At 32.8% G+C, this 25926-nt stretch overlaps 3 protein-coding genes across 4 annotated transcripts in view; 2 read left to right on the top strand and 1 right to left on the bottom strand.

Annotated features, from left to right (window-relative positions):
• Positions 1 to 1823: 1823 nt before the first annotated feature.
• On the top strand, positions 1824 to 4829 carry LOC126889505 (uncharacterized). The gene is made up of 4 exons (XM_050657846.1): positions 1824 to 2435; positions 2525 to 2759; positions 2856 to 3187; positions 4368 to 4829. The coding sequence occupies exons 1-4, from the start codon at positions 2068 to 2070 to the stop codon at positions 4747 to 4749; spliced, it is 1317 nt and encodes a 438-aa protein (XP_050513803.1). The 5' UTR covers positions 1824 to 2067; the 3' UTR covers positions 4750 to 4829.
• A 2286-nt stretch (positions 4830 to 7115) lies between these two features.
• LOC126889504 (uncharacterized) lies at positions 7116 to 8136 on the bottom strand. The gene is made up of 2 exons (XM_050657845.1): positions 7973 to 8136; positions 7116 to 7916 (listed from the first exon to the last, which is right to left on the bottom strand). The coding sequence occupies exons 1-2, from the start codon at positions 8036 to 8038 to the stop codon at positions 7218 to 7220; spliced, it is 765 nt and encodes a 254-aa protein (XP_050513802.1). The 5' UTR covers positions 8039 to 8136; the 3' UTR covers positions 7116 to 7217.
• A 458-nt stretch (positions 8137 to 8594) lies between these two features.
• Positions 8595 to 25926, top strand: part of LOC126889503 (RNA-binding protein lark) — a 28392-nt gene continuing 11060 nt past the window's right edge. For both annotated transcript variants that reach the window (XM_050657844.1, XM_050657843.1), the window contains exons 1-2: positions 8595 to 8769; positions 19272 to 19788. In XM_050657844.1, the coding sequence (XP_050513801.1) occupies positions 19368 to 19788 (421 nt within the window). In that variant the 5' untranslated portion in view covers positions 8595 to 8769; positions 19272 to 19367. The remainder of the gene's footprint in view (positions 8770 to 19271; positions 19789 to 25926) is intronic.

Here is a 25926-nt window from a genome sequence, read left to right as displayed (position 1 = left end):
AACTTCATCAAGCTAGTGACTATTTAGCGAGGGCAGTGACTGTATATTTTGATACACGCTATTTTGATATAGTATTTTTACTACAAAAACGTTATTACGTAGGTCAAAATTTTTGACGTAAGAGAACTGTCAAAACATTAGAATGTGACTTTTCAGTATTCGCTCCGAGCGTTAACAAAGTGTCAAAGCAAAATCGACCGACCTGCTCATGGTGGCGGTTTTTTGAAATTTTATAAGGACGCTTTGTGTATGTTTAAATGACCCATTTAAAAAAATGCCGTGTCACGCTAGTGATATTATGTATTAATATAAACAGAAAATAAAAACGCACTATAAATTCTTCACTTTCCAATATTGATTATCAGTTTGATTTTGTATGCATAACCTCACTATCGCAGTTTATGTCAATAAATATTTATTAACGAAAAAGAAAATATTTTGTTGCACTATAAATTACAGTATAAATTAATAACTAATGAATTCTAACAATTGTATTCGGTTATTATCACTACAAAATAAAATATTCAAGTTTAACAAAATAATCCCATAAGACTCAATGTTAAAACGTCCTTACAAAATCTGACAGCGTATCACGTGACTGTACGTAGAGGGGAGACGCACGGAGCCAATTGCTATGTTTATTATAAATACGGCAATAATGAAAAGTCACATTCTAATGTTTTGACAGTTCTCTTACGTCAAAAATTTTGACCTACGTAATAACGTTTTTGTAGTAAAAATACTATATAGTCCTGTCGCCAGGGGGGGTACAACGGCCTCGTTAATTCAGATGGACTTACCCAAATTTTTTTTATGTATTTTGACCCGTAGAACACGAATTTTTTGGGTAACAGTTGATCCGGATGTCGATAAGATTGTTATAGACCAAGAACTTGAGGAATCAAATAACAGCGATTTTTGGCAAAACAAAACAATATTTTGTATTTTTTGGGTCATTTTAAGCAAAAAATATTTCTACAAGTTTTTTAGTAGGATGCACAGTTTTCGAGATAAACGCGGTTGAACTTTCAAAAAATCGAAAAACTGTAATTTTTAAACCCGAATAACTTTTGATTAAAAAATAAAATAGCAATTCTGCTTAGCGCCTTTGAAAGTTCAAGTCAAATTATGTCGGTTTTGATTATTTGCATTGCTAAAAATTTATTGTGTTATTGCTAAACAAAGCTACAAACAACTAGTGCGTGAGTGATGTTTCTATGATTTCTCATTTAAAATCGAACGAGTAGGTAGAATAGGTACTAGTGCAATCAAGACTATTTCTACGTTACATGCGTTAAAACGCATGTAAAAGCACGGGAAACCCTACGTGTTTATAGCTTTGTTAAACAATAAAAAAATAAATTTTTACCAATGCAAATAATCAAAACCGATATAATTTGACTTAAACTTTCAAATGCGGTAAGCAGACTTGCTATTTTATTTTTTAATCAAAAGTTATTCGGGTTCAAAAATTGCAATTTTTCGATTTTTTTAAAGTTCAACCGCGTTTATCTCGAAAACTGTGCATCCTACGAAAAAACTTGTAGAAATATTTTTTACTTAAAATGGCCCAAAAAATACAAAATATTGTTTTGTTTTGCCAAAAATCGCTGTTATTTGATTCCTCAAGTTCTTGGTCTATAACAATCTTATCGACATCCGGATCAACTGTTACCCAAAAAATTCGTGTTCTACGGGTCAAAATACATAAAAAAAACTTGAGTAAGTCCATCTGAATTAACGAGGCCGTTGTACCCCCCCTGGCGACAGGACTAATATGTTTAGTGTTTGTTTGATAGAAAAATATTTGTTATGACGATTAAGGGCGGTGTCCCATGTATCCGATTTCCGACGATACGATGATCCGAATGTATTCTTATTGGTCAGAATCGAATCAGAATATTTTCGCGCCGAATTTCATCCGAAAGTTTTAACTAGGCTTCCGACATCGGATAAAGTTGAATTTATTTTAACTTTTTCCGATAAAACGGACGTTTTTTGACGTTTTGTCACATTTTAACGTAACCTCATTTTTTTATTTCTGTGCATTTTCACTTTTATTGAAACATGGATTTGAATCGCAGAATTTATGTTCGTAAAGCTAATCAAGCCCTATTATTATGTCTGCTTCTCTCGCAAATTCGCAAAAACAAATCAAAACCAAATGAACCAAACAACCAAACCAAACCAAAACGTACAATGAGGCCAAGAAGATATTGGGTGCGTGAAATATATAAGCAGAGAAAGTCACAAGGGGCTTTTAACAATTTAATTCGGGAAATGAAGGAACATGATATTCAAAAATATTTCAATTATCTTAGAATGCATCCTTGCACATTTCAAAAATTATTTAGTCTAGTTGGACCAGCATTAGCAAAAACATATTGTGTTCGTGAACCAATTTCGCCAGAAGAAAGACTTGCTATTACTTTAAGGTAAGTAGAACAGTAGAAGATTATAATGCCTATGCCATCGCTTATGCTATGATGATTAAAATCACTTAACCTTAACTAATATATTTTAGATACCTTGCTAGTGGAGACAGTATGATGTCCATTTCATATGCATTTAGGGTTGCTCACAATACAGTTTCCAAAATTATAAAGGAAGCATGCGATGCAATTTGGGATTGTTTAAACCAAGACCAGCTGCTAACACCAAGTGAAGAAGCTTGGTTAAATATCGCTGAAGGTTTTGGAGAAAGATGGCAACTGCCTCATTGTGTTGGAGCAATTGATGGGAAGCATGTAGTAATGCAGGTGATTTTTTTATACAATAATTTTTATTTAATGAGGTTTTTTGTCACAGAAAGTAAAATTCAAAGGTTTCTGGTGTTTAATTACTTTTGTTTGTAGGCACCTTCAAAATCAGGCTCTACATTCTTCAATTATAAGGGCAGCCACAGTATAGTTTTGTTAGCCCTCTGTGATGCAAGTTATCGCTTCACATTGGTGGATATTGGAGCTGAAGGAAGACACAGCGATGGGGGTATATTCAAAAATTCCAATATGGGAAAATTAATTAATACAAATAATATAAATTTTCCTCAACCTTCATTGCTGGGTCAAGGAGATACTCCTTTCAATTTTTATATTGTAGGTGATGAAGCTTTTCCTCTAACTACTTCAATAATGCGTCCATATCCAGGTCACTTTCTTCCTCGAGATAAGCGTATTTTCAATTACAGGTAATGAAATCATTTTTAATACAAAACACTGACATTAGTCCAGATTTAGGGCTGGTACTTTCAGTCCCTATTAAACCACGGTTAGGCTTTAACTGTAACTAGTGCTAGATGGTACTTTCATCCCCTGTTAGACTTAATCAAGAGTTCACTGCTGGTTAACTTTAACCATAGGATAACCAGAGCAATCTAACTGTACATTTATAAAATTGTTTTGTTGTTGTTTTTGTATAAGTGTTTAAACTATTTTTATTTTAATTTAATTTTGGCAAATTTACATTTTATATTAACAAAAGGTATCCTTCAAATTTGAGGAACAATTTGGTGATGATGAAAGAATAATATATTTTTTATATATCTAACACTTGAACCAATTCCATACGAGAAGGAAAAAAATATATGGAAGAATTGGATAACAAATTTAAGGTTAAGGTTTATAGATATCTGTGAGATAATTTCTACAACAATTATAATACAAGGTTCCTGTTTTACATTATATAACTCTTCAACAGTAAGTAACCTTCCTTTCCTGAAAATACATATTAGATATTATTTTAATATTGTTCTGAAGCTATTTCCTTGTGGCATTTTTATAATCAACTACCTATTTTTAATTGGGAAATAAGCCACATAAGATATTATTTTGCTTGATATTTATATCTAATAATTGTAATTTTTTTCATTTTGTTGTTTATTTCTAAATCAGAAAAATTCTTTCCTTTTCAGAATTCATCTTTTTTAGGAATACAAACAAATTATATACAAATAATATCAAAACTTAATCAAAATAGTTCACAATAATAATGGTTAACACTCAAATTTGTATAGTTTCATTTCTAACAAAACAAAAACTATCAAAAAGTTTAAAACAAACACAAGAAAGGTCACATTAAAATTTACTTCAGCCATTTCAAACAATATATCCATTTGTGGCATAAAACGTATTATTTTACCACCTAAAATATGACATAACATTAGAGGTAAATTAACAGCTATAATTTAACCATGCTTAACTAAACAGGGACAACATTTACCACAGAATACCGAAAAATATTTAACTAATGCCTAACCAGCTGATTTAGTAACCGAGCGATTCAGGAGTTGCAGAAAGTACCGGCCCTTAGATTGTAAACCTCATGGTCTTTTCCAAATCTAATTTTAGTTGAATTATATTTTGTTTCAGATTAAGCAGAGGACGTAGAGTCATTGAAAATGCTTTTGGTATATTGGCTTCTCGGTGGCGAATATACCGTAGAACCATAATAGCAAGTGAATCAACAGTAGTGGCAATAGTGAAAGCTACAGTTTGTCTACATAATTTTATGATGAATAATGGAGAGAAATTGGGGCATGAACACAAATATATTGTTGCCAGTACTGTTGATCATGAAAATGAAGCTGGGGAATTGGTTCATGGTGACTGGAGAAGTGAACATGGCAACAATGTACTACCCATAGGTAGAATGGGTAGTAATATGTATGCAAAAAATGCACAAACGATGAGGCAAAATCTCTTGAGATATTTTTTAAATGAGGGTGCTATCCAGTTTCAAGAAAACAAATAAATTTTATTTTTTATATATTTATAGTATAGTGTAAATAAATATAGTATAGTGTAGCCTAGAGTAAATAGTATATAGTATAATGTATATTATATATATATATATATATATATATATATATATATATATATATATATATATATATATATATATATATATATATATATATATATATAGTATAGTATGAATAATATATATTTATAGTATAATGTGTATTTTTCTATATGTTTATATAGTTGAGTGTAAATGTTTTATAGTTTAGCTAAAAAAACTATATGGTTGCTAAAAAGGAAGCGAAAGTAGCCAAAGCTAAAGCAGAAGCATATTCAAACCTATACGACAAACTTGATACCAAGGAAAACAGAGAGGAAAGAAAGCAAAAGATTTTTATCAGATTAGATGTATCCGAGATGAAAGTAATAAAATACTAATTCACGAAAAAAAGGATGTCAAAAAGAGATGGAGAAAGTACTTTAACAGTTTATTAAATGAAGAATTTGACAGACAGCCTGTGGAGTTAACAGACACAGTAACAGCAATGGTCACCAAGAAAACAAACGAGGAAGTGGCTCAAGCGCTTCAAAAAATAAAGAAAGGAAAAGCATTGATCTTGAGAAAGCATATGATAGAGTTCCTCGAGAGATTCTGCGGTGAGCACTCAATAAGAAAGGAGTCCTTGGTGAATATGTAAAGATTGTGAGAGATATGTATGAGGGAGTAACGACTAGTGTTGGGACCAGAGATGTGTCTACAATAGATCTGGCTAGTCATATGCCACTCAATGCATCGGGGTGTAACGCCGATATCAAGTACGATGGTCTAGCTATCTTTGTCTGTCACGCGAGTGTGAGCGTATCTACCAAGAGGTGAGAGTAATGGAACGACAGTGACACAGAGCACCAAGGCTCGGTGCTTAGTCATTATTTATTCTCATTAGTATTGTACCAGATAACAGTGAAACTACAAGGTAACATTCCATGATCCTTAATGTATGCTGATGATGTAGTGTGAGTAGGAAATAGTGAAAGAGACTTATAATATGTTAATTTAAAGATATGAGTTGCTATAGTTGGTTCGCTAAACTCAGACACAACTATCTAGTGATTTTACTATTTAATTTTTTTTTTTTGGTAAATTTTACCAAATTGGCAAAATTACTTACTAAAATCACTAGCCAGTTGTGTCTGAGTTTAGCGAACCAACTCTACAACTAAAACGGCATCTTTGGATGGTAAAAAGCAATAGTTTTAAGTATCTAGGATCAGTATTACAGAGTAATGGAGAAGCATGCAGTAGAATTAGGGCTGGATGGATAAAGTGGAAGAAAGCGAATGGTGTGTTGTGTGACAGAAAAATTCCAATGAAGCTGAAGGGAAAATTCTATAAAACAGCCTTAAGACCGGCTATGATGTATGGAAGTGAATGTTGAGCAGTGAAAAAGAAAGAGGAACAACGAATGCATGTGGCAGAAATGAGAATGCTTAGATGGATGAATGGAGTGACAAAAAAGGATAAAATTAGAAATGAGTATATTAGGGGAAATCTAGGTGTGGCACCAATCGATGCCAAAATGTGAGAGCCTAGGTTAAGATGGTTTGGTCATGTTCAATGTCGAGATGTTAATCATCCAATACGAAGAATAGCTGAAGTGCAGATTCTTGGAAGTAGTAGGAGATGACAAGGCAGGACATGTTGGTAAAGGGGATTAACATTGATACAGTGTGTCCACGGATGGGGTGCCCAAGAGGAAAAACTTTTTTATTTTCAATTTTAGCGAAAAATGTCATTCTCGATAAAAATGTTGCTTGTTGTTAAACCCCATAAAACAAAATAAAATTTAAGTTTCTCAAATTTTGCTGCTAATTTTATGTAAATTCCTGTAAATTTTTGCACTAAGTTGTCAAGCCACAATGTAGCTTAGCAACTGTCAACTCCGATAAATATTTTGTGAATTGTCATTATTTTTGACAATGCTAAGCGTTGTATGAAGAATTTATCTAATTGGATGTTTCAAGGGGAACGACAATGTCTGACTTCATAATACAAAGAAGCAAAAGGGTTTTTGTCCCAAGTTAATATTGTTACAATTTCGAACTTAGTGCAAAAATTTATAGGGATTTACATAAAATTGGCTACAAAATTAAGCAGGATTTGAAAAAATTGAATTTTATTTCGTTTTATGGGGTTTTAGAACAAGCAAAACTTTTGATTAAGGATGAATTTTTTCGCTAAAATTGAAAATAAAAAATTTTTCCTCTTGGCACCCCATCCGTGGACACACTGTATAATTCAAGATTTTGTGGAGAAATGCAATTAGGGAAGCTGACCCCGCATAGAGATAAGGCAAAGAGTAAATAAAATATATTAAATGAATTGTGATTTTTAATAAAAAATGTAAATATATTATGAACTAAAAACTAACTAAATAACTAATTTAAACACTAAACATTAAACACTAAATTACAACTAAACTATTCTAAAAATGACTTCGCACCATCATATGCCACCTCTAAAAGTTTAATTTCTAACAGGGTTCTAGGCCCTTGGGGCATATGCTGTAACAGTTCCGATATGCGTTGGCATATCGGATTCACAGTAACTGGTTGTGGTGGTGGTTCTTCATTAATTCTTTTAATGGTATCGAGAATTGCCCCCTCGACTTTATCTCTTTTTGGCGTTGCTACTAGGGGCTCGCTTTCTTCACCACCTAAAAGAGGCACATGTGGTGACGTAGCACTATCGCTCCCAATTATATTTACTTTTGGTGATGAACTACCACTACCACTACAGCTTGGTTTTGTATTTAATAATGAAGAACTACCACCACAACTTGGTTTGACATTGGAAACTGTGTTTTTATAGTTCACAGTATCCTTGAGGAAGTGGAGAGAATCAAAATACTCCCATTTTTTTTTCTTTACTGCACCTGATCCACTGGGGGTGTAATCATTGCGGATCCTCACATATGTATCTCTAAGATTTCTCCACTTCTTCGATAGGAACTCGATGGAGTATTGGGGATTTTCTCCAAACACTGTGTAGATCTCCTGCCACATTTTATCCCGGGTTGTTTTGGAGCGTACTTTGATTGGGAGTCTGGAGTCCCACAAAGGAGGTCTATCCATTACACAAGCTATAAGTAACTCCTCCACAGTACATTCCTGTTCAACCTACAAAACAATAAAAATGTGAAAAATGTTTTGAAAAAAATTTCTACAAATCTTACATTTTCAACTTCATATAACTCTTCCATATTTTCTTGGATCTCCTCCATTTCTTCAAGATTATCCATAATAACAATTCAATAATTCAATTCAATAATATTATAATTTACACCACACCAAACGGCAAAGGCAAAGAAAAAGAAATAACAAATGTCAAACTCAAACAATAAACAAAAAATTGACATTTGACCATTGACAGTTGACGGTTTTTAAGGATTTTCGTATCCGATAATCGCAACCATGTGACACCTGCTAAACTAGCTACTACAAAAAGAGACGATTTTCGTATGTCGGATATCGGAGATCGGATACATGGGACGTCGCCCTAATTCTACCTAACTTTTTTATTTGCGTACACGGTAGCGTATACCCTAGACACAACGTGTTTGGAAAAATTTTGACGTTTTGACGTCACACTATCATGGTCCGTATAAAAAATTTTAATCGGAATTTGGCTGATCGATTATACTCGATTCTCGATTAAACCATTCGATTCAAGTAGAAGTTTCGAAGTTATTCTGACCAATCATCGTTCCAATTCTTAAAACGTCAGAAGGCGAGAACGAGAAAGACAAAAGTCGACCAATAAAATTTTTAATTTCTAACCACGTGGAAACGAACATACACGAAGATGTTGTTCGGTTCAATTTCCTCACATCATCAATAAATTTTTTACTTTTACGCCGCCATTACGCAAATTTAGCTGTGTTGTAGTTGTTGGTTGTGTTATCAGTTATTGTATTGAACAATACAATTTCTTATATTGCTGATTTCAACTGGAAGCTTGCTCATTGCAGTGGTAAGATAAATTTAAAGCAATACTATTATTTTTATAGGTTTTTTACCAAAAATATTGTTGCCGGCAACATGGAGACCTACATCGATAATAATTGGATATGGAATTTACCTACAAATCCCTTTGTTGTGTTTCTTCTTTGTAATTAAATAAATTTGTTTGTTACGTTTTTCAAAATGTACGAGTTTTGAAAGTATTTTAATGTAAAATGGGTGTTTCAAGAATGCATCACTTTTATAAATCCACCATTTTGTTACTACCTATGTGAAGTTTTTTCCTGAATCTGAATATTATGTATAATAGCTAATAATTGCAATGATAGACCTGGATCCGCGTACCAAAAAAAGTTGATTAATAGCAAGCTGAAAATTTGTTATAGCTTAACGGTGTCTAGTCGGATAAACTTTGATGTACGGGAACACTGGAACAGGTTAAAAATTTGGAACGTCAGACTACGAAAACGTCCCATGTATTTTGTCGGACACAACTTCCAATTGATTTGTTACCCTTTCATTAAACTCTCATGCAAAAATCAGACTGCTATTATAGTCCAGGGCGCATCTGTTTTGAGTTGGACGTTGATAGGTGACTCAAATTTGTTTGCAGAAATTGCTTGAAAATAATTCAAATAATAATATTTGAGTTATCCTCCCACTCAAACTGGTCCGGAACATTGTTTAAATAATCAAAATGTCAAAATATGAAGGAAAAATTCGATTTTTTTATTGGTTTTTTGATTATAACTTTCAAACTATTCATTTCTGAGAAAAGTTGTACTGACATAAAAGTTGCCTAATTAAATTTCCTACAATATAAAATTGGTTGTATATTTAAAAAATAGTCACCCTTGTTGCAAAATAGCAATAATTGCGGAAAAAGACATACAAAAACAAGTATTCGTATTTTACGTTTTTCAAACATTTATAGGTACTACACTTAGGACCTTCATATTTTACCCAGAAAAACTTATGATATAGTAAAACAACACTGTAAATTTTATTAAGATCGGTTTAATAGATTTTGCAAAATAAATTTTGCAATCCAGCTTTCGCAAAAAAATTCATTTTTTTTAAATGTTGCAGGACTGAAAATAAAGCAGACAGCAAGTTGATTTTTTTTGCTTATAGAAGTGTACTGTACCTTTCATTTGCAATTTGCAAAATTAAAATCGATTAATTACCACGGTGTCGGGAAATTTTTTAAATAAACATTAATTTTTGGTGCTACGCGCAGGACAGCGGTGTTCGATTCACACAAGTTGATTTCCACCAAAATTTCTGCCAATCTTTATCTAATATATTATTTTCTTACTCTATATTTTGTTGTATTTTAATATTTTAATTCCACAAAAATCAAACTAAATTTTTTTATTGTTTGTGAAATATTGTTTAAACAATTGCATATGTTTAAAAATAATAATCTTTTATTCTCTAAGTTAAAATATATGAACAAAGTTTTTGCTAAAAAAGTGTTATTTCAAATGATAGAGTAGGTATGTGTTTTTATTTTGCAATAAACAAATTTATTCATTTATATCGAAATGTAATAAAAATTAAAATGTATCAATCATTATCAAAGGTCATTGACATGCCCAATCAGAGCAAACTATCCGCTGTCCTGCGCGTAGCACCAATAATTAATGTTTTTTTTTTTAATTCCTGACGCCGTGGTAGTTAATCGATTTTAGTTTTGCAAATTGCAAATGAAAGGTACAGTACACTTCTATCAGCAAACAAAATTTCAACTTGCTATCTGCTTTATTTTCAGTCCTGTAACATTTTGAAAAAATAATTTTTTTTTGTGAAAGCTGGATTGCAAAATGTATTTTACAAAATCTATTGAACCGATCTTAATGAAATTTACAGTATTCTTTAACTGTATCATAAAGTTTTTCTGGGTGAAATATGAAGGTCCTAAGTGTAGGATAAATGGTTGAAAAACGTAAAAGGCGAATACTTGTTTTTGTATGGTTTTTTTCGAAATTATTGCTATTTTGCAACAAGGGTGACTATTTTTTAAATTTTTAACCAATTCTATATTGTAGGAAATTTAATTACGCAACTTTTATGTCAATACAACTGTTTTCGGAAATGAATATTTTTAAAGTTATAATCAAAAAACGAAGAAAAGGTCGAATCTTTCCTTAATTTTTTGACATTTTGATTATTTAAACAATGTTCCGGACCTTTTTGAGAGGGAGGATAACTCAAATATTATTATTTGAGTTATTTTCAAGCAATTTCTGCAAAAAAATTTGAGTCACCTCTCAACGTCCAAATGTACTAATATTTTTACAGATGCGCCCTGGTCTATTATTTATCACCAACATAATTCCTATCATTTGACATGTACTATTTGTCGGACTTGTTAAAATGCCCAGTTGGTGATAAATACCAGTCTGATTTTTGCATGAGAGTTTAATGAAAGGGTAACAAAGCAATTGGAAGTTCTGTCCGACGAAATATATGGGACGTTTTCATAGTATGATGTTCCAAATTTTTAACCTATTCCACAATTATAACGTTCCCTGTTCCAGTGTTCCCTTACATCAAAGTTTGTCTGACTAGACACCGTTAAGCCATTAACAAATTTTCAGCTTGCTATTAATCAACATTTTTTAGGTACGTGGGATCCAGGCCTACGATTGCTATTAGCAAAAATAAAGATCTGCTTTTATTTTTACAATATAAAATTCAAAGGATTCCGTAAGTGACATTTGACTCATCAAGATTTTTTATTGATAAAATAATTGTGGTGCAAGCTTGTGGTAAAGAATGATTAGACACTTTTAGATTACGTAGACTCAATATTGTATGCAATTTGCTTCAATTCATTTATTACCAGGCAGTACCGTGGAACCTCGATAAGTCGGATTAATCGGGACCGCGGCTGATCCGGGTTATCAAAAATCCGGGTTAACCGAAAAATATGGTAAAAATTAGGAAAATACATATAAATAATAAACAAATACACATTATAATTGCAAAAACATCAAATACATATGCACAGTAAATCTAAATTACATACAGCTGTCAACAGGATTGTTTATTTCTTGGTAAAAAACTCGGTCAAAGTGAAAAAATGTCCGTTTTGTCTGATGAAAATTGGTCCGGGTTAGCCGGACTTCCGGATTATCGGGGGCCGACTTAATGGGGTTCCACTGTAATAAAAAATATATCACATCATCAACAACTATTCCATGCATCATCGAATGTAAGCCTTCCAGTCTGTCCATTGTCCATTCAGTTCTTGTTTTTTTGCATTCATTCATGGTCAGCCATTGGCTTGATGTCATCAGTCCATAGTCCATCTGGTTTGAGCCTTGCCTCTACTTCTCTTACTTGCTCTTAGACACCGTTCAAGAGGTGGCTTCATCCTACCCTTCTCTTCCATCCTTCCTATGTGTTCTGGGAAGTTCCATTTTAACATGACAATCTTTTGGTTTACATCTGTTACTTTTGATTATCTTCTTATTTCTTCATTGGATTTGCCATCACTGAGCTTAATGTTAGGCCCTTTCCATAGCTGTCCGAGTCACTTGACTTGAAGTTTGTGGACTATGTTGTTAAAAGCCCCTGTTTCAGTTCCATGTCAGAACCAGCAATACATACTTCAAGGTGTATACCAGTTCAACATTCCAACATTACCTTAAAAAGCAGTGGGCTCAAGCTATCCTCTTGTCTGATTCCTGAGTTGATTTCTACTTCTGATGTTAGTTCATTTTCGACTTTTATTCTATTTTATTCTTGGGTCATATCAATGTCAATCCCCTTTACCAACATGTCCTGCCTTATAGTCTCCCCCAGGTCTTCTTTGGTCTTCCTCTCCTACTCCTTCCAGGAATCTGCACTTCAGCTATTCTTCGTATTGGGTGATTAACGTCTCGACGTTGAACATGACCAAACCATCTTAACCTATGCTCTCTCATTTTGGCATCAGTTGGTGCCACACCTAGACTTCCCCTAATATACTCATTTCTGATTTTATCCTTCTTTGTCACTCCACTCCTCCATCTAAGCATTATCATTTCTGCCACATGCATTCGTTGTTCCTCTTTCTTCACTGCCCAACATTCAGTTCCGTACATCATAGCCGGTCTTATGGCTGTTTTATAGAATTTTCCCTTCAGCTTCATAGGAATTTTTGTGTCACAGCACACCACTCGCTTCTTTCCACTTCATCCAGCCCTAATTCTACTGCATGCATCTCCATCTATTTCTCTATTACTCTGTAATACTGATCACAGGTACTTAAAACTATTGCTTTTTACAACCAGTTCACCATCCAAAGATACCATTTTATTTGTAGTAACTCCATCTTTAAATGAACATTCTAAATACTCTGTTTTTGTCCTACTAAGTTTTAAACCTTTTTCCTTCAGAGCTTGCCTCCACTGTTCCAGTTTTTGTTCTAAGTCTCTTTCACTATTTCCTACTAACACGACATCATCAGCATACATCAAGCACCATGGAATGTTACCCTGTAGTTTCTCTGCTATCTGGTCCAAAACTAATAAGAATAAATACGGACTAAGCACAGAGCCTTGGTGCGATCCTACTTTCACATGAAACTTATCAGTCTCTCCCACACCTGTCCTAACATTAGTCGTTACTCCCTCATACATATCCTCACAATCTTTACATATTCACCAGGGACTCCTTTCTTATTGAGTGCCCACCACAAAATCTCTCGAGGAACTCATATCATATGCTTTCTCAAGATCAATGAATACCATATGAGCGTTTGTTTCTTTACTCCTGTATTTTTCCATCAACTGCCTTATAATGAAAATTGCATCTGTTGTTGATCTGCCCTGCATAAAGCCAAATTGATTCTCGGATATTTCAGTCTCTTCACGTATCCGTCTATCAATTACTCTTTTAAATATTTTCATGATGTGGCTAAACAGTTTTATAGCCCTGTAGTATGTACGTTGTTGTATATCTCCCTTGTTTTTGTAAACAGGTACCAGTATACTGCTTCTCCATTCGTCTGGCATTTGTCTACTTTTGTTCTTTGTATTAATGTCTTTAATTATCCTTATAATTTTGGGCTGATTTTTCTTCTTTAGCACATCTTCTAATATTACACAATCGAAGGCTTTAGTCAGATCTATAAAGCACATAAATGCAGGTTTATTATATTCCAGTGCAGTGTTTTCTCAGCAATTTGTCTGACTGTGAATATGGCATCTATTGTAGACCTATTTTTCCGAAAACCTTGTTGTTCCTCACTAATTGTGTATTCTTCATTTATTTGAGCAAAAATGTTGAACTGAAAAGGTGACCAGGGACTGTCCTAGTTCTACTCATAAAAATGTTTTGCACCAAATACATGTAGTCCATGTAATGAAGCTTAAAATAGGACAAAACATCGCAATTTTTACAGAATGGATTGATTTGCTTGAAAATTTGACAATAAATATTGGATAGTCCAAGGATCAAAATCTATATAATGCGGAAAGGCGCTTTTACCATGGGGGTGATTGCCACCCCATCTCGGTGGTGGAAATTCTTTATTATATTTTGACTGCAAAAAGTGGTAAAAACATTCATTCTAAGCAAAAAAAGTTCTATACATTTTTTTGATAAAATTAATAGTTTTCGATTTATTTGCTATCGAAAGTGTTAGTTTTATATCGAAAAAATCAATGTTTTTAATCAGTTTTTCTGCTAATAACTCAAAACCTTTTTCTTTAGGACCAATAGTAATCGAGCTATATTTTATTATGTTAGCTCTTCTTCGTCAAATGCTAAATATTGTAGTTTCAAAGTCAAAAGACGGGAAAACTTTGCATTTTTCGAGAATAACTTATATAAACTAATTTAAAGTATTTAAAAATATCTATCGTCAAAAATAAAAAAGTCTCTAGCTCAAAAATTAAGTGACATAATGAAAAGAATGTCAGTCCCTATTTTTTTCAGCGAAAAAGTAATCGGAAAAAAACCCCTAATCACCACTCTAATTAAAATTAGCCATTGACCTTATTTGGTCTTTTTTATTTATGTGTTATTAATAGGTTCTAGAAGTTTGACTGGCTTAGAATGATTGGTTAAAAAAAATGGAGTTAAAAAGGAATAACAGATTTCTGTAGTTTGGTAAAAAATGCCTGTTTCTTCAGAATAGAAAGATTAGCATCAGAGATACGAAAAATGTTTTAAATACGGAATTGTAGCTTATTTAATTCCCAAGAACTTGGTTTGAATAAATTTTTTCTAGGGTAAACATTGAGTGAGCTATTGACAATTAAAACTTGTAATAACATGCAAAAACCACCTTTACCAACCCTCTCAAAGTCACCTCTTTTTGCGACTGAGGATTTTAAAAGGATTTAATACGAATAGCCTTATAGAACTTGTAAAAACCTACAAAATTCTTTTTTACCAAACTTTCTGAGATAAAAAATTAAAAAGTTACGGTTAAAAAATCAATAAAATGATCAATTTTTAAAAAACTGGAGCGAATAACGAATTTTGTACTTCGGTAAAACATGCCATTTTCTTCAGAATAGAAAGATTAGCATCAGAGGTACAAAATATAAAATTGTAGGTTTTTAATTCCAAGGATTTGGTTTGAAAAAATTTTTTCTACAGCAGAAATTGAGTGAATAGTAAATGAGTATTAAATATGAGTATTAAATATGTTATTGAAAAACATTGATTTTTTCGATATAAAACTAACACTTTTGATAGCGAATAAATCGAAAACTATTAAGTTTATCAAAAAAATGTATAGTACATTTTTTGCTTAGAACGAATGTTTTTATCAACTTTTGCAGTCAAAATATAATAAATAATTTCCACCCCCCGAGATGGGGTGGGAATCACCCCTATGGTAAAAACGCCTTTCGGCAGCATATAGATTTTGATCCTTGGACCACTTATTCTCAAATTTTCAAGCAAATTGATCCATTCTGTAAAAATTGCGAAGTGAAAAGCTTCGTTTCCTGGACTAGTGATAGGTAGTATGCTTCTTTTCCTGAGCATTTTTCAGTGCGTCACAAATGATAGAAAAAAAGGTAAGTCCGTGATAGTATACATTTTAGTGACATGACATTTTAGTTAAATCTGACAGTTGGCACATTTTATTTGCAATTTGACAAAAACAAATCAATTGTTTATTGCATTTATAAAATGGTATTTTCTTTGATTAGTATAGTCTTATAAATTGTACAGATTATATTTATTTATTTATTTATCAACGGGCAATCACCCAATTAAAATACAGTGTAAACATTAATCACAGGAGATTTATAACCTAATCTAAAGTAAATTTAAAAATTTTAATCATACAAACTAGGAACATTAAATAAATAACAAACAACAAAAAATGTACAAAACACAAGGATATCAAGTTATCACATACGGTTTTTAAGATGAGGTTTAAATTCATTTGGAAAACTATAACAATCTAAACCCTCCGAATATTGATTAGCAAACCTAGGTGTTCTGGACATGAAGGAGTTGTGTCCATAGTTAGTGCGATGGGCTTTAATGTAAAAAGGTTGATTTAGCCTCGTTTGTCTACTGGGAACATGGAGGCTAATAGTTGAGGAGCAAAATTATTGGAGTGTAGTATATTATAAAACATTGTGAGATCCTTATGCATGCGTCGGATTTGGAGAGAGGTTATGTTGAGAGACTTTTCTATATGTATTAGAATAGTTAATTTCATCAACCTTCTGGTTTTGTTTAAATGCAACAAATCTTAAGAACTTGTGTTGAACTCTCTCAATAGCTAGAATATGGGTGTAATAGTGTGGAGACCAAACACATGAACAGTAATCTAGGTGAGGTCTCACAAGTGAACAATACAATACTTTTATGGATGGGATATTTAGAAAGTCTTTTGCACAACGTTTGATAAACCCTAAAAGTTGAAGTGATTTTGAGACAATAGATGATATATGGGGGATATAGGATAAGCTGGTATCGAGCACAACACCTAGGTCTTTTATCTGAGATACAGAGTCTACAGGACAATCCTTAATAGTATAGATATGATTTGTAGGAGTTCTATTTCGACCAAAAACCATTAAGTGACACTTTTTAATATTAAGTTCCATTCCGTTGCTATCACACCAATAGCTCAACTGATCCAAGTCAGATTGTAATTTTTTATAGTCACCATCGTTCTCGATTTTCAAATATAATTTTAAATCGTCAGCAAACGTTAGGAAAAAAGGCAAAGTGGAAACAGGATGCAATATCATTAACATAGATATTGAATAGAAGGGGTCCAAGATGTGACCCTTGTGGCACTCCCGAAGGTACCTTAATTTCAAACGATTGAAAACCCTGAACACATACTATTTGTATTCTTTCAGATAGGTAGGATAACAACCATTCTAAAAGTTCACCCTGGATACCCAGACCTCTCAACTTATTGATTAAAATCTTGTGATTTACCAGGTCAAACGCCTTTGAGCATGAACCTGCAATTCGTAGATATATTATATAATTCGTAAATAATTTTTTTTTTTTTTTTTTCGATTATAGCGCCATCTATTGACAACTAGAATAAATGTCACCGATGAAATGTAAAGTCACCAACGTGCGTTGTTTTCTGTCACATACAATTTAATGGGTTAGAATGAAATCGAAAAACTGTGATGCACTGAAAGATGCTCATGAGAAAGGGCATAATGATTTATAAGTATAGTATACTAAAGGGATCTTCATTTTGACAAAAAATAGAATTTTGTTAAAACAAAAGAAAAATTGTACGAAAAATTTGTTCATTTTATGGTGTGGACCTAGAAAATCCTCATCAGCCACAATAATGTGTATTTAATGGAATTTTAAGTCATCTATTCTTAATTGAATAGGTGTTTAGAATGTGTACAAATGAGACTAAAAACGTTTAGGTTTTTCAATGTGTACATGCAAATTAGGTGTCAACTAAATTATATTTGTAGTGACAGGTTTAAAAATATCTAATCATCTTTGTTTTTATTGTTTATTTAATCGTTTTTTAACTCGATTTGATACTGATCATATTTCCGGCTAGTTCAGAGAAATAAGGAAAAAAAATATCGTGTTGGTGACACATCCCCCTCCAGGCTGAAACCAAATTTTTCGAGTAATATGGTCATCTATAATAATAACCTATATGTTTCCTGCAGCCGATTTTGATGATATACATAGTTATAAACAAATGAAGATCAAAAAACGGTAAATTTTCGCTTTTTTCGTCTCTTACTAAAAAATTGGGCATTTTAAACAAATTTGAGAGTACTAAACTCATAAACCGTATAAAAAACTTCAATATGGCGTTCGTTGAATATGTCTATCCTTATTGGTTACTTAGAAAATTGCCAAATAAATCATAAATTTTGAGTTTTTATAAATATTCATAACTTATGTAAAAATTAACTTAGAACCTTCTTATTACATGGAATGCTGAGACTTATGGTGCTTAAATTACACCCTAAATTCCAAAGCAATTGGTCAAATAGTTTAAAAGTTATTTAATTTGTTTATCCAAAATTAATTTTTTTTGCAACACTGTAAGTCAGAAAATGATGAAGTTACAGTAATATTTTGGATAGTTTATGAAAGAAGAAAATTTACAGTATTAATTTAATTTAAAAAAATGACAAAAAATAATTATAGATATTGCAAAATAATTTTGCAAAAACATGTGAATTAAAAAAATGGGGGGGCTAACTTTGTCCCTAAATGTCCTAGAACACTTGTTTTTCTTTCTAAATGTGTATAAAAATTCAGTCTTTCTAAATATGAAAAAATAATTTTTCTACGGGTAACGGTTAAAAAGTTATTCTAATTGTTTATAAGTAAGCAAAAAATGGACATGTTTTTGCAAAATAATTTTACACTGTTTAAAATTATTTTTTGTCATTTATTTTTAATTAAGGTAATAGTATAAATGTTCTTCTTTCATAAACTGTCCGAAGTATTATTGTAACCTCATAATTTTCTGACTTATAGTGTTGCAAAAAAAAATGAATTTGAGAAAAATAAATTAAATAATTTTTAAACTATTTGACCAATTGCTTTGAAATTTAAAATATAATTTAAGTACAAGAAGTCTCGGCATTCCGCGTAATAAGAAGATTCTAAGTTAATTTTTACCTAAGTTAAGAATATTTATAAAAACTCAATATTTATGATTTATTTTGCAATTTTCTAAGCAACCAATAAGGTTGGACATATTCAGCGAATGCCATATTGAAGTTTTTTATACGATTTATGAGTTTCTTACTCTCAAATTTGTTTAAAGTGCTTAACTTTTTGGTAATAGACGAAAAAAGCGATACTTTACCGTTTTTCGATCTTCATTTGTTTATAACTATGTATATCATCAAAATCGGCTGCAGGAAACATATAGGTTAATAATATAGATGTCCATACTACTCAAAAAATTTGGTTTCGGCCTGGAGGGGGATGTGTCACGAGAAAAACCTTATTTCTCTGGACTAGGCGGTATCTCGCCTAAACGTACTTGAAGTTTGAAGGAATCTAAGACATTGTGTTGATTTGAAGAGTTTCAGGCGTGGTTCTAAAAGCAACTTGGTCGTCGTCGTCGCCGTGTGAAGTAGTAGTGTTTGTATCGCCGCCGAAGACCGAAAATCCCCAAAAATGCCGGGTTTTAGCAGCGCGGGTACCTTCAAAATCTTTATCGGAAATTTGGGCGAGAAGACCGCAGTGGCCGAACTGCGTCCATTGTTCGAAAAGTACGGAAAGGTCGTTGAATGCGACGTCGTCAAGAATTACGGCTTCGTCCACATGGAAAACGAAACCGACGGACGCGAGGCCATCAATAATTTAAACGGACACATGTTGAACGGTCAGCCGATGAAGTGCGAAGCGGCCAAGAGCCGGAAGGCCCCCCAAACACCTACCACCAAGATCTTCGTTGGAAATTTGACGGACAACACGAAGGCTCCTCAAATACGCGAATTGTTCAAAAAGTACGGCACCGTGGTGGAGTGCGACATCGTTAGGAACTACGGGTTCGTCCATTTAGAGTCATCGGGAGACGTGAACGAGGCTATCAAAGGTAAAACATCTTTCATTTAAACAAAAATCTCTTCTCATTAACTAATTACGAGACTGTCGATGTTTTACATAAACTATCATTTTTAGTATTGTAAGTTTAGTAATACGATAATTGAAAATATCAGTATACTTTACGTGTAATACAAATACAGTACCAACAAAAAAATCTTTACAAAGTGAATAAAACGCATAAATCAGAGTACAGTGGAACCTTGATTATCCGTCAGGGCACTGGACCAAGGGTATGACGGATAATCGAAAAAACGGTTAACAGAACATTAATGAAAATTAAAAATTCATAGTACAATTTTTCAATTTGATCAATCAATTTGGGTTAAAATATTCTGTAATATTTGTTTGTTTTACTGTTGCTTCACATTTTGCAACAGCTGAATTTCTTAATCAGCATAAGATCATGCGATCTACTTTATTGGCTTCTTCATGTCGCGAATATCACTCGATGAATTGTTGCATGTGCGATGCAGCTTCTCTAGCTTCTTTACGCAGATCTTTTTCAGTTGCAATAGCATCATCGACATCGCCACCTTCAAATGATTCCAAATTCCGAGTATGTGTCGCTTTTGAATCTGTTTCGTCCGCTTCTGTTGCCATTTCATCACCTGTCAGCAATCAGCGAATTTCGTTTGACTTAGATATATCAATGCTCAAACAAATTGAATTGGTGATTCAATTTTTGCTTTTATGTAGTCAATACAATAATGTTAGAAATTAATACTTTATAAGGGTGTTTAATTTTGGGTTTTGTGGCAGTTATGGAAAGGTTCAACATTACTACATGCCTGACTTAAATGATGTTTTTTTAAGAGCTCCAGAACCAGGTTTTCTTTACGGAACAGTCTCAGAATGCTACGATGCATCCAATCATTTCAATTGATCAATTGAATTTCTTGGTACCAATATCACAAGCTATGGAAATTACAGAGTCCCCTTTCGCAAGTGACGTTGAATCACAAACTTTCAGTTGATTTGTGAGTTTCTTTTGCCCCATAGTTTTTACTTCAATTTTTCAAGAAGAAGTTTCACATTGATTACTTGTATAAAGCCAACTGAGCCTGTTTAGTGTTTGAGGAGAGAGGTGATGACATATTTGCTTTGACAGGTGCCTGCAGTTTACTGACATCTTATTTTCTTTAGTTTATTCTGTGCGTTTGTACTGTACACACAGTTGGCTTTATACAAGTAGTTAATGTGAAACTTTTTGAAAAACTGAAGTAAAAACTATGGGGCAAAAGAAACTCATGTAGTCTCTTACTGAAATAATATTGGCTTCGTTTTCATAACTGTATTTATTGAACATAAACGGTTTTACACATAAACAATTGAAATGAACCCTTAACGTAAAACTTTTTAAGTCGCCATTATACATAAAAGTGAGGTTATCCTCTTCTTATCTTTCACATTTGTAATTTGAGTGACAATCAGTCACTGAGTTCATCGAGTCAGTGGAGCGAAATTCAAATAAAGGACTACACTCACAAATCAGCAGAAAGTTTGTGCTTTAACTTTACTTTGAGAAAGGGAATTTTGTAATTACCATAGCACGTGATATTGGTGTTTCCAAGAGATTCAGTTGAAACGGTTGGATGTGTCGTAGCCTTCTGAGACTGTTTCGGAAAGAAAACCTGGTTCTGGAGTTCTTAAAAAACATCATCTAAGCCCGACACCATCATCAGCCATGTAGTAATGTTGGACCCTTCCATAACTGCCACAGAACCCAAAATTAAATATCCTTACAAAATATTAATTTGTAAAATTAAAATAATTATCCTGATTTATGCGTTTTTTCACTTTGTAAAGATTTTTTTTGCTGGCACTGTACCTACATTGAATACATTTGACACAGTTATGTCATTTCGATCCTCGAGTTGCAGTATTGATAACTCTCTACTTGTATATGTTACCGTTAAAACCCGATTTCAGTTAAAACCCGAATTTACTAGGAAAAACTAGTTTTAACTATGCGCTTTAGACAATTCTAGTTTTAACTAGTTAAAACTAGATTTGACTGCCAAATTAAGTTAAAACTAGAAATCCCGAACGGATTTCATTTAGAATAGTTTATATGGGATGATCCTCTTGCAATTGCATATCGATCAAATCTACCTGACAGCGACTATTCATTTTTATGAATGCAATATAGGTTTCGACACAAGACTCTCTTCGCTTTATAATTTTTATTTTTCTGTTGGCAGGTTTCACACATTGGTATAAAAGTATTGATCATATCAATTGTTATAATATTTGCCTATTTTCTGGTTTCAGTCTTCAACCTATCCTGACCACCATGAACAATAGGAACGTGGGCTTCTTCAATTATGCTAAAAATGTCTTCGGCAGGCACATAATATTTGATGGGATCAATTTTAGAAGCTAACTTTATTATTTCGTTAACTTCAACAATTCTAAATCGTTATAGTCTTCGATTTTGTAATGGTGTTTTCTTGGCAGACAGTTCCGCATCTTGTACTTCGACCATTAATTTATTATTATTATTATGCTTTTGTTCACAACATTGTAGTGACTTTCTTTCTTCTTGGTCTCTTCCATTTGTAAAATAATTTCCAAAACACGTTTTTCTTGTTCTTATATCTCTGCTCTCAATCTGATCTTCGATATTATCACTCATGGTGAATAATACACAGTGGTGTAATATAACCAATAAAAATGATGCCAAACAATCAACAGTTGCACACACTAGTTTGCTATCGACCGGCCGCTTTCGTCATTAACGCTACCCCGAACAAACCGTAGTACATATACTTGCCTCTTCTGGCAACAATAGGTTTGTTCCAACATGAACCCAGAAACGATCACCGTCCTGCGCAATACCATGGAACGTATTAATTCGTTCCCATGGCACCCATGGAACGTTAATTATCTAGTAACGAAACTGTAATCTGACAGTTCTTGGTCGTGTTGGAACAAACCTAATTTTAACTGGTATTTACTAGTAACTCAAAAAAAACAATTTTGAACTAGCATAAACTACTCTAAATGAATTCTGTTCGGGATTTCTAGTTTTAACTGAATTTAGCAGTCAAATCTAGTTTTGACTAGTTAAAACTAGAATTGTCTAAAGTGCTTAGTTAAAACTAGTTTTTCCTAGTAAGTTCGGGTTTTAACTGAAATCGGGTTTTAACGGTGACATATATATGTCTCTTTGAGTGTTCTTTACCAATATCTTCCTCATTTTTCCAATTTTATATGACTGACAGACCTGTGTCCTTTTTCTCTCTCTCTCTCTCTCTCTCTCTCTCTCTCTCTTTCTCTTTCTCTCTCTCTCTCTCTCTCTCTTTCTCTCTCTCTCTTTCTCTCTACTGCCTTCCCTCCTTATGGAGTATTCGGCACTGTTGTGTTCCTTAGCTAAAAGTGAAATATGGCTAATAGGCTTGATCCATACATTCTCTTCTATTTTATTCCTTCATTTCCTCTACAAGTCTTTTCCATTCCTTCATTTCCTCTACAAGTCTTTTCCATCCATCTGTTTGATCGCTCTCTATATCAGGCCAATTCTTTGATGATCTCTTGTTACAGTTCTTCTCCAGGCATCTTACTCTTCTTATTCTGTCTGGTATTAGAGTGCCTTTCTCGTAATCTTATTTTGGTCGTTCTTTAGTACATGTTCATTCCATTTCTATTTCCTTCTTTTAATCGTAACTATTTTCTCTTGTTTTGTTCTTCTTCAGTTTATTTGATCAGGCCAGTATATTTTTATGAGTTTTCTTAACTATTTATTAAGGTTTTTAATTTTTTGGTAGTTGCTTCTTGCTGTCTCAAAGATTCTGCACCATTCAATAATGTACCACTAATACAGCTGTTAAATATTTTGATTTTGATTAATTCTGATGTATCGAGTGTGTTTCAGATTTTCTATATGCATGTAATGCCTTCACTATTCTTTTTTCTACATCTGATCTACCACCTTTTTTCCATGATTGATTCTCCAATTGATCGTGTAAGTTTTATATTATAATACCTGTTTTTTATCGCTTATTTTCTCCATTATCCAATTCGTTATTAGGAATAGTGTTGGGGACAGTATGTATCCTTGTTTAACTCTGATTTATATACATATATCTCCTACCATTTTCCCTGATGATCTGGTCTGGCTATGCATCCCATGTAGAATAATCTGATCAGGTTGATGTATTTCATCGGTAGTCTATATAGTTTCAGAATCAATAAATATCTTTATAGACATTATTTTGGATGTGGTGCTCAGCATGTTATGCTTAATAATACGGTTTCCTATTATTATGCAATTGCTAATCCCATCATAATTAAGTTTAATTTAAGACATCTATAGTCTAGCAAACAAAAAATGAAATTAGTCATAAAATGTCACGTGTCTCTGTTATAAAGTAATCAAAATCATGTGTCCATCATGAATTCTCGAAAATTGTGAATTTGATAATTGGTGGCACGTAAGAAAATAAAGAAAATATATTTTCTTGCTGGTCAGTTTCCTAAGAATTTTTAACATTTTTATTCACCCTGTTAGTATTAGCAACTTCCATTTTTATTGAATTAATGTTAATCGCAAAGGCACTCGCAAACAACACACAATGTACTTATAACTTTGAAAAAAATATATACTGACCAATTACGCATCCTTTCACCGCTACTGACACGCTTCTCGGTAAAAGTCATAGCGATAGCAAAACGATACGATAAAGTTAGTGATCACGCTTATGACTCATTACATTTTTTATTTGCTGGAGTATACAGTGATGAATTTACTAAGAACCGGCAAAATAACGCAAAAGATGGAAAACAATACGTTTTTAAATAAAAAGAGATGAATGAACTGAAAATTCTCAGATACAGAATCCACCATTATAATAAAAATAGTCCTGTCGCCAGGGGGGGTACAACGGCCTTCTTAATTCAGATGGACTTACCCAAGTTTTTTTTATGTATTTTGACCCGTAGAACACGAATTTTTTGGGTAACAGTTGATCCGGATGTCGATAAGATTGTTATAAACGAAGAAGTTGAGGAATTACATAACAGCGATTTCTCGCAAAACAAAACATTTTTTTGTATTTTTTGGGTCATTCCAACCAAAAAATGTTCCTACAAGTTTTTTCGTAGGATGCATAGTTTTTGAGATAAACGCGGTTGAACTTTCAAAAAATCGAAAAATTGCAATTTTTGAACCCGAATAACGTTTGAATCAAAAATAAAATAGCAATTCTGCTTACCGCCTTTAAAAGTTTAAGTCAAATTATATCTGTTTTGAATATTTGCATTGCTAAAAATTTATTTTTTGATTGTTAAAAAAAGCTATAAACACATAGTGTTTCCCGTGCCTAATACATGCGTTTTAATGCATGCTACTTAGAAATAGCCCCGCTTGCACTTTTACCTCCTCTACGTACTCGTTCGATTTTAAATGAGAAATCATGGAAACATCACTCAAGCACTAGGTGTTTGTAGCTTTGTTTTAACAATAAAATAATATATTTTTAGCAATACAAATAATTAAAACCGATATAATTTGACTTGAACTTTCAAATGCGGTAAGCAGAATTGCTATTTTATTTTTTAATCAAAAGTTTTTCGGGTTCAAAAATTAGAATTTTTCGTTTTTTTGAAAGTTCAACCGCGTTTATCTCGAAAACTATGCATCATACGAAAAAAATTGTAGGAGCATTTTTTGGTTAGAATGGCCCAAAAAATACAAAAAAATGTTTTGTTTTGCGAGAAATCGCTGTTATGTGATTCCTCAACTTCTTGGTTTATAACAATCTTATCGACATTCGAATCAACTGTTACCCAAAAAATTCGTGTTCTACAGGTCAAAATACATAAAAAAAACTTGGGTAAGTCCATCTGAATACAGGAGGCCGTTGTACCCCCCCTGGCGACAGGACTAAAATTAAAATGGTAAATAATTATTTAAATCTGAAACTTTTCTTTTTGGAAATTCTTCCTGGTACATCCTTAATCTGCGACTTTTACAATTTATAAGACAGCAGACGACGAATATAGAAAACAAAAAGGATGTTCTTAAGGTAATTAAGGGTGTACCAGAAAGAATTTCCAAAAAGAAAATTTCAGATTTAAATGATTATTTATAATACCATTTTAATTTTTATTATAATGGTGGATTATG

This window comes from Diabrotica virgifera, chromosome 8 (assembly GCF_917563875.1).
Source record: "Diabrotica virgifera virgifera chromosome 8, PGI_DIABVI_V3a".
NCBI classification, from domain to species: Eukaryota; Metazoa; Arthropoda; class Insecta; order Coleoptera; family Chrysomelidae; genus Diabrotica; species Diabrotica virgifera.
Note: the sequence above shows the minus strand (reverse complement) of the source record. Positions and strands in the feature narration are given on the sequence as shown.

Excerpts from the sequence above, each read along its gene's own strand:
- LOC126889505 (XM_050657846.1), top strand. The coding sequence starts at position 2,068 with ATGGATTTGAATCGCAGAATTTATGTTCGTAAAGCTAATCAAGCCCTA. Across the intron at positions 2,760-2,855 it reads GGAAGCATGTAGTAATGCAG|GCACCTTCAAAATCAGGCTC; the intron begins GTGATTTTTTTA and ends TTTTGTTTGTAG. Across the intron at positions 3,188-4,367 it reads AAGCGTATTTTCAATTACAG|ATTAAGCAGAGGACGTAGAG; the intron begins GTAATGAAATCA and ends ATTTTGTTTCAG.
- LOC126889504 (XM_050657845.1), bottom strand. The coding sequence starts at position 8,038 with ATGGATAATCTTGAAGAAATGGAGGAGATCCAAGAAAATATGGAAGAG. Across the intron at positions 7,917-7,972 it reads AGTTATATGAAGTTGAAAAT|GTTGAACAGGAATGTACTGT; the intron begins GTAAGATTTGTA and ends ATTGTTTTGTAG.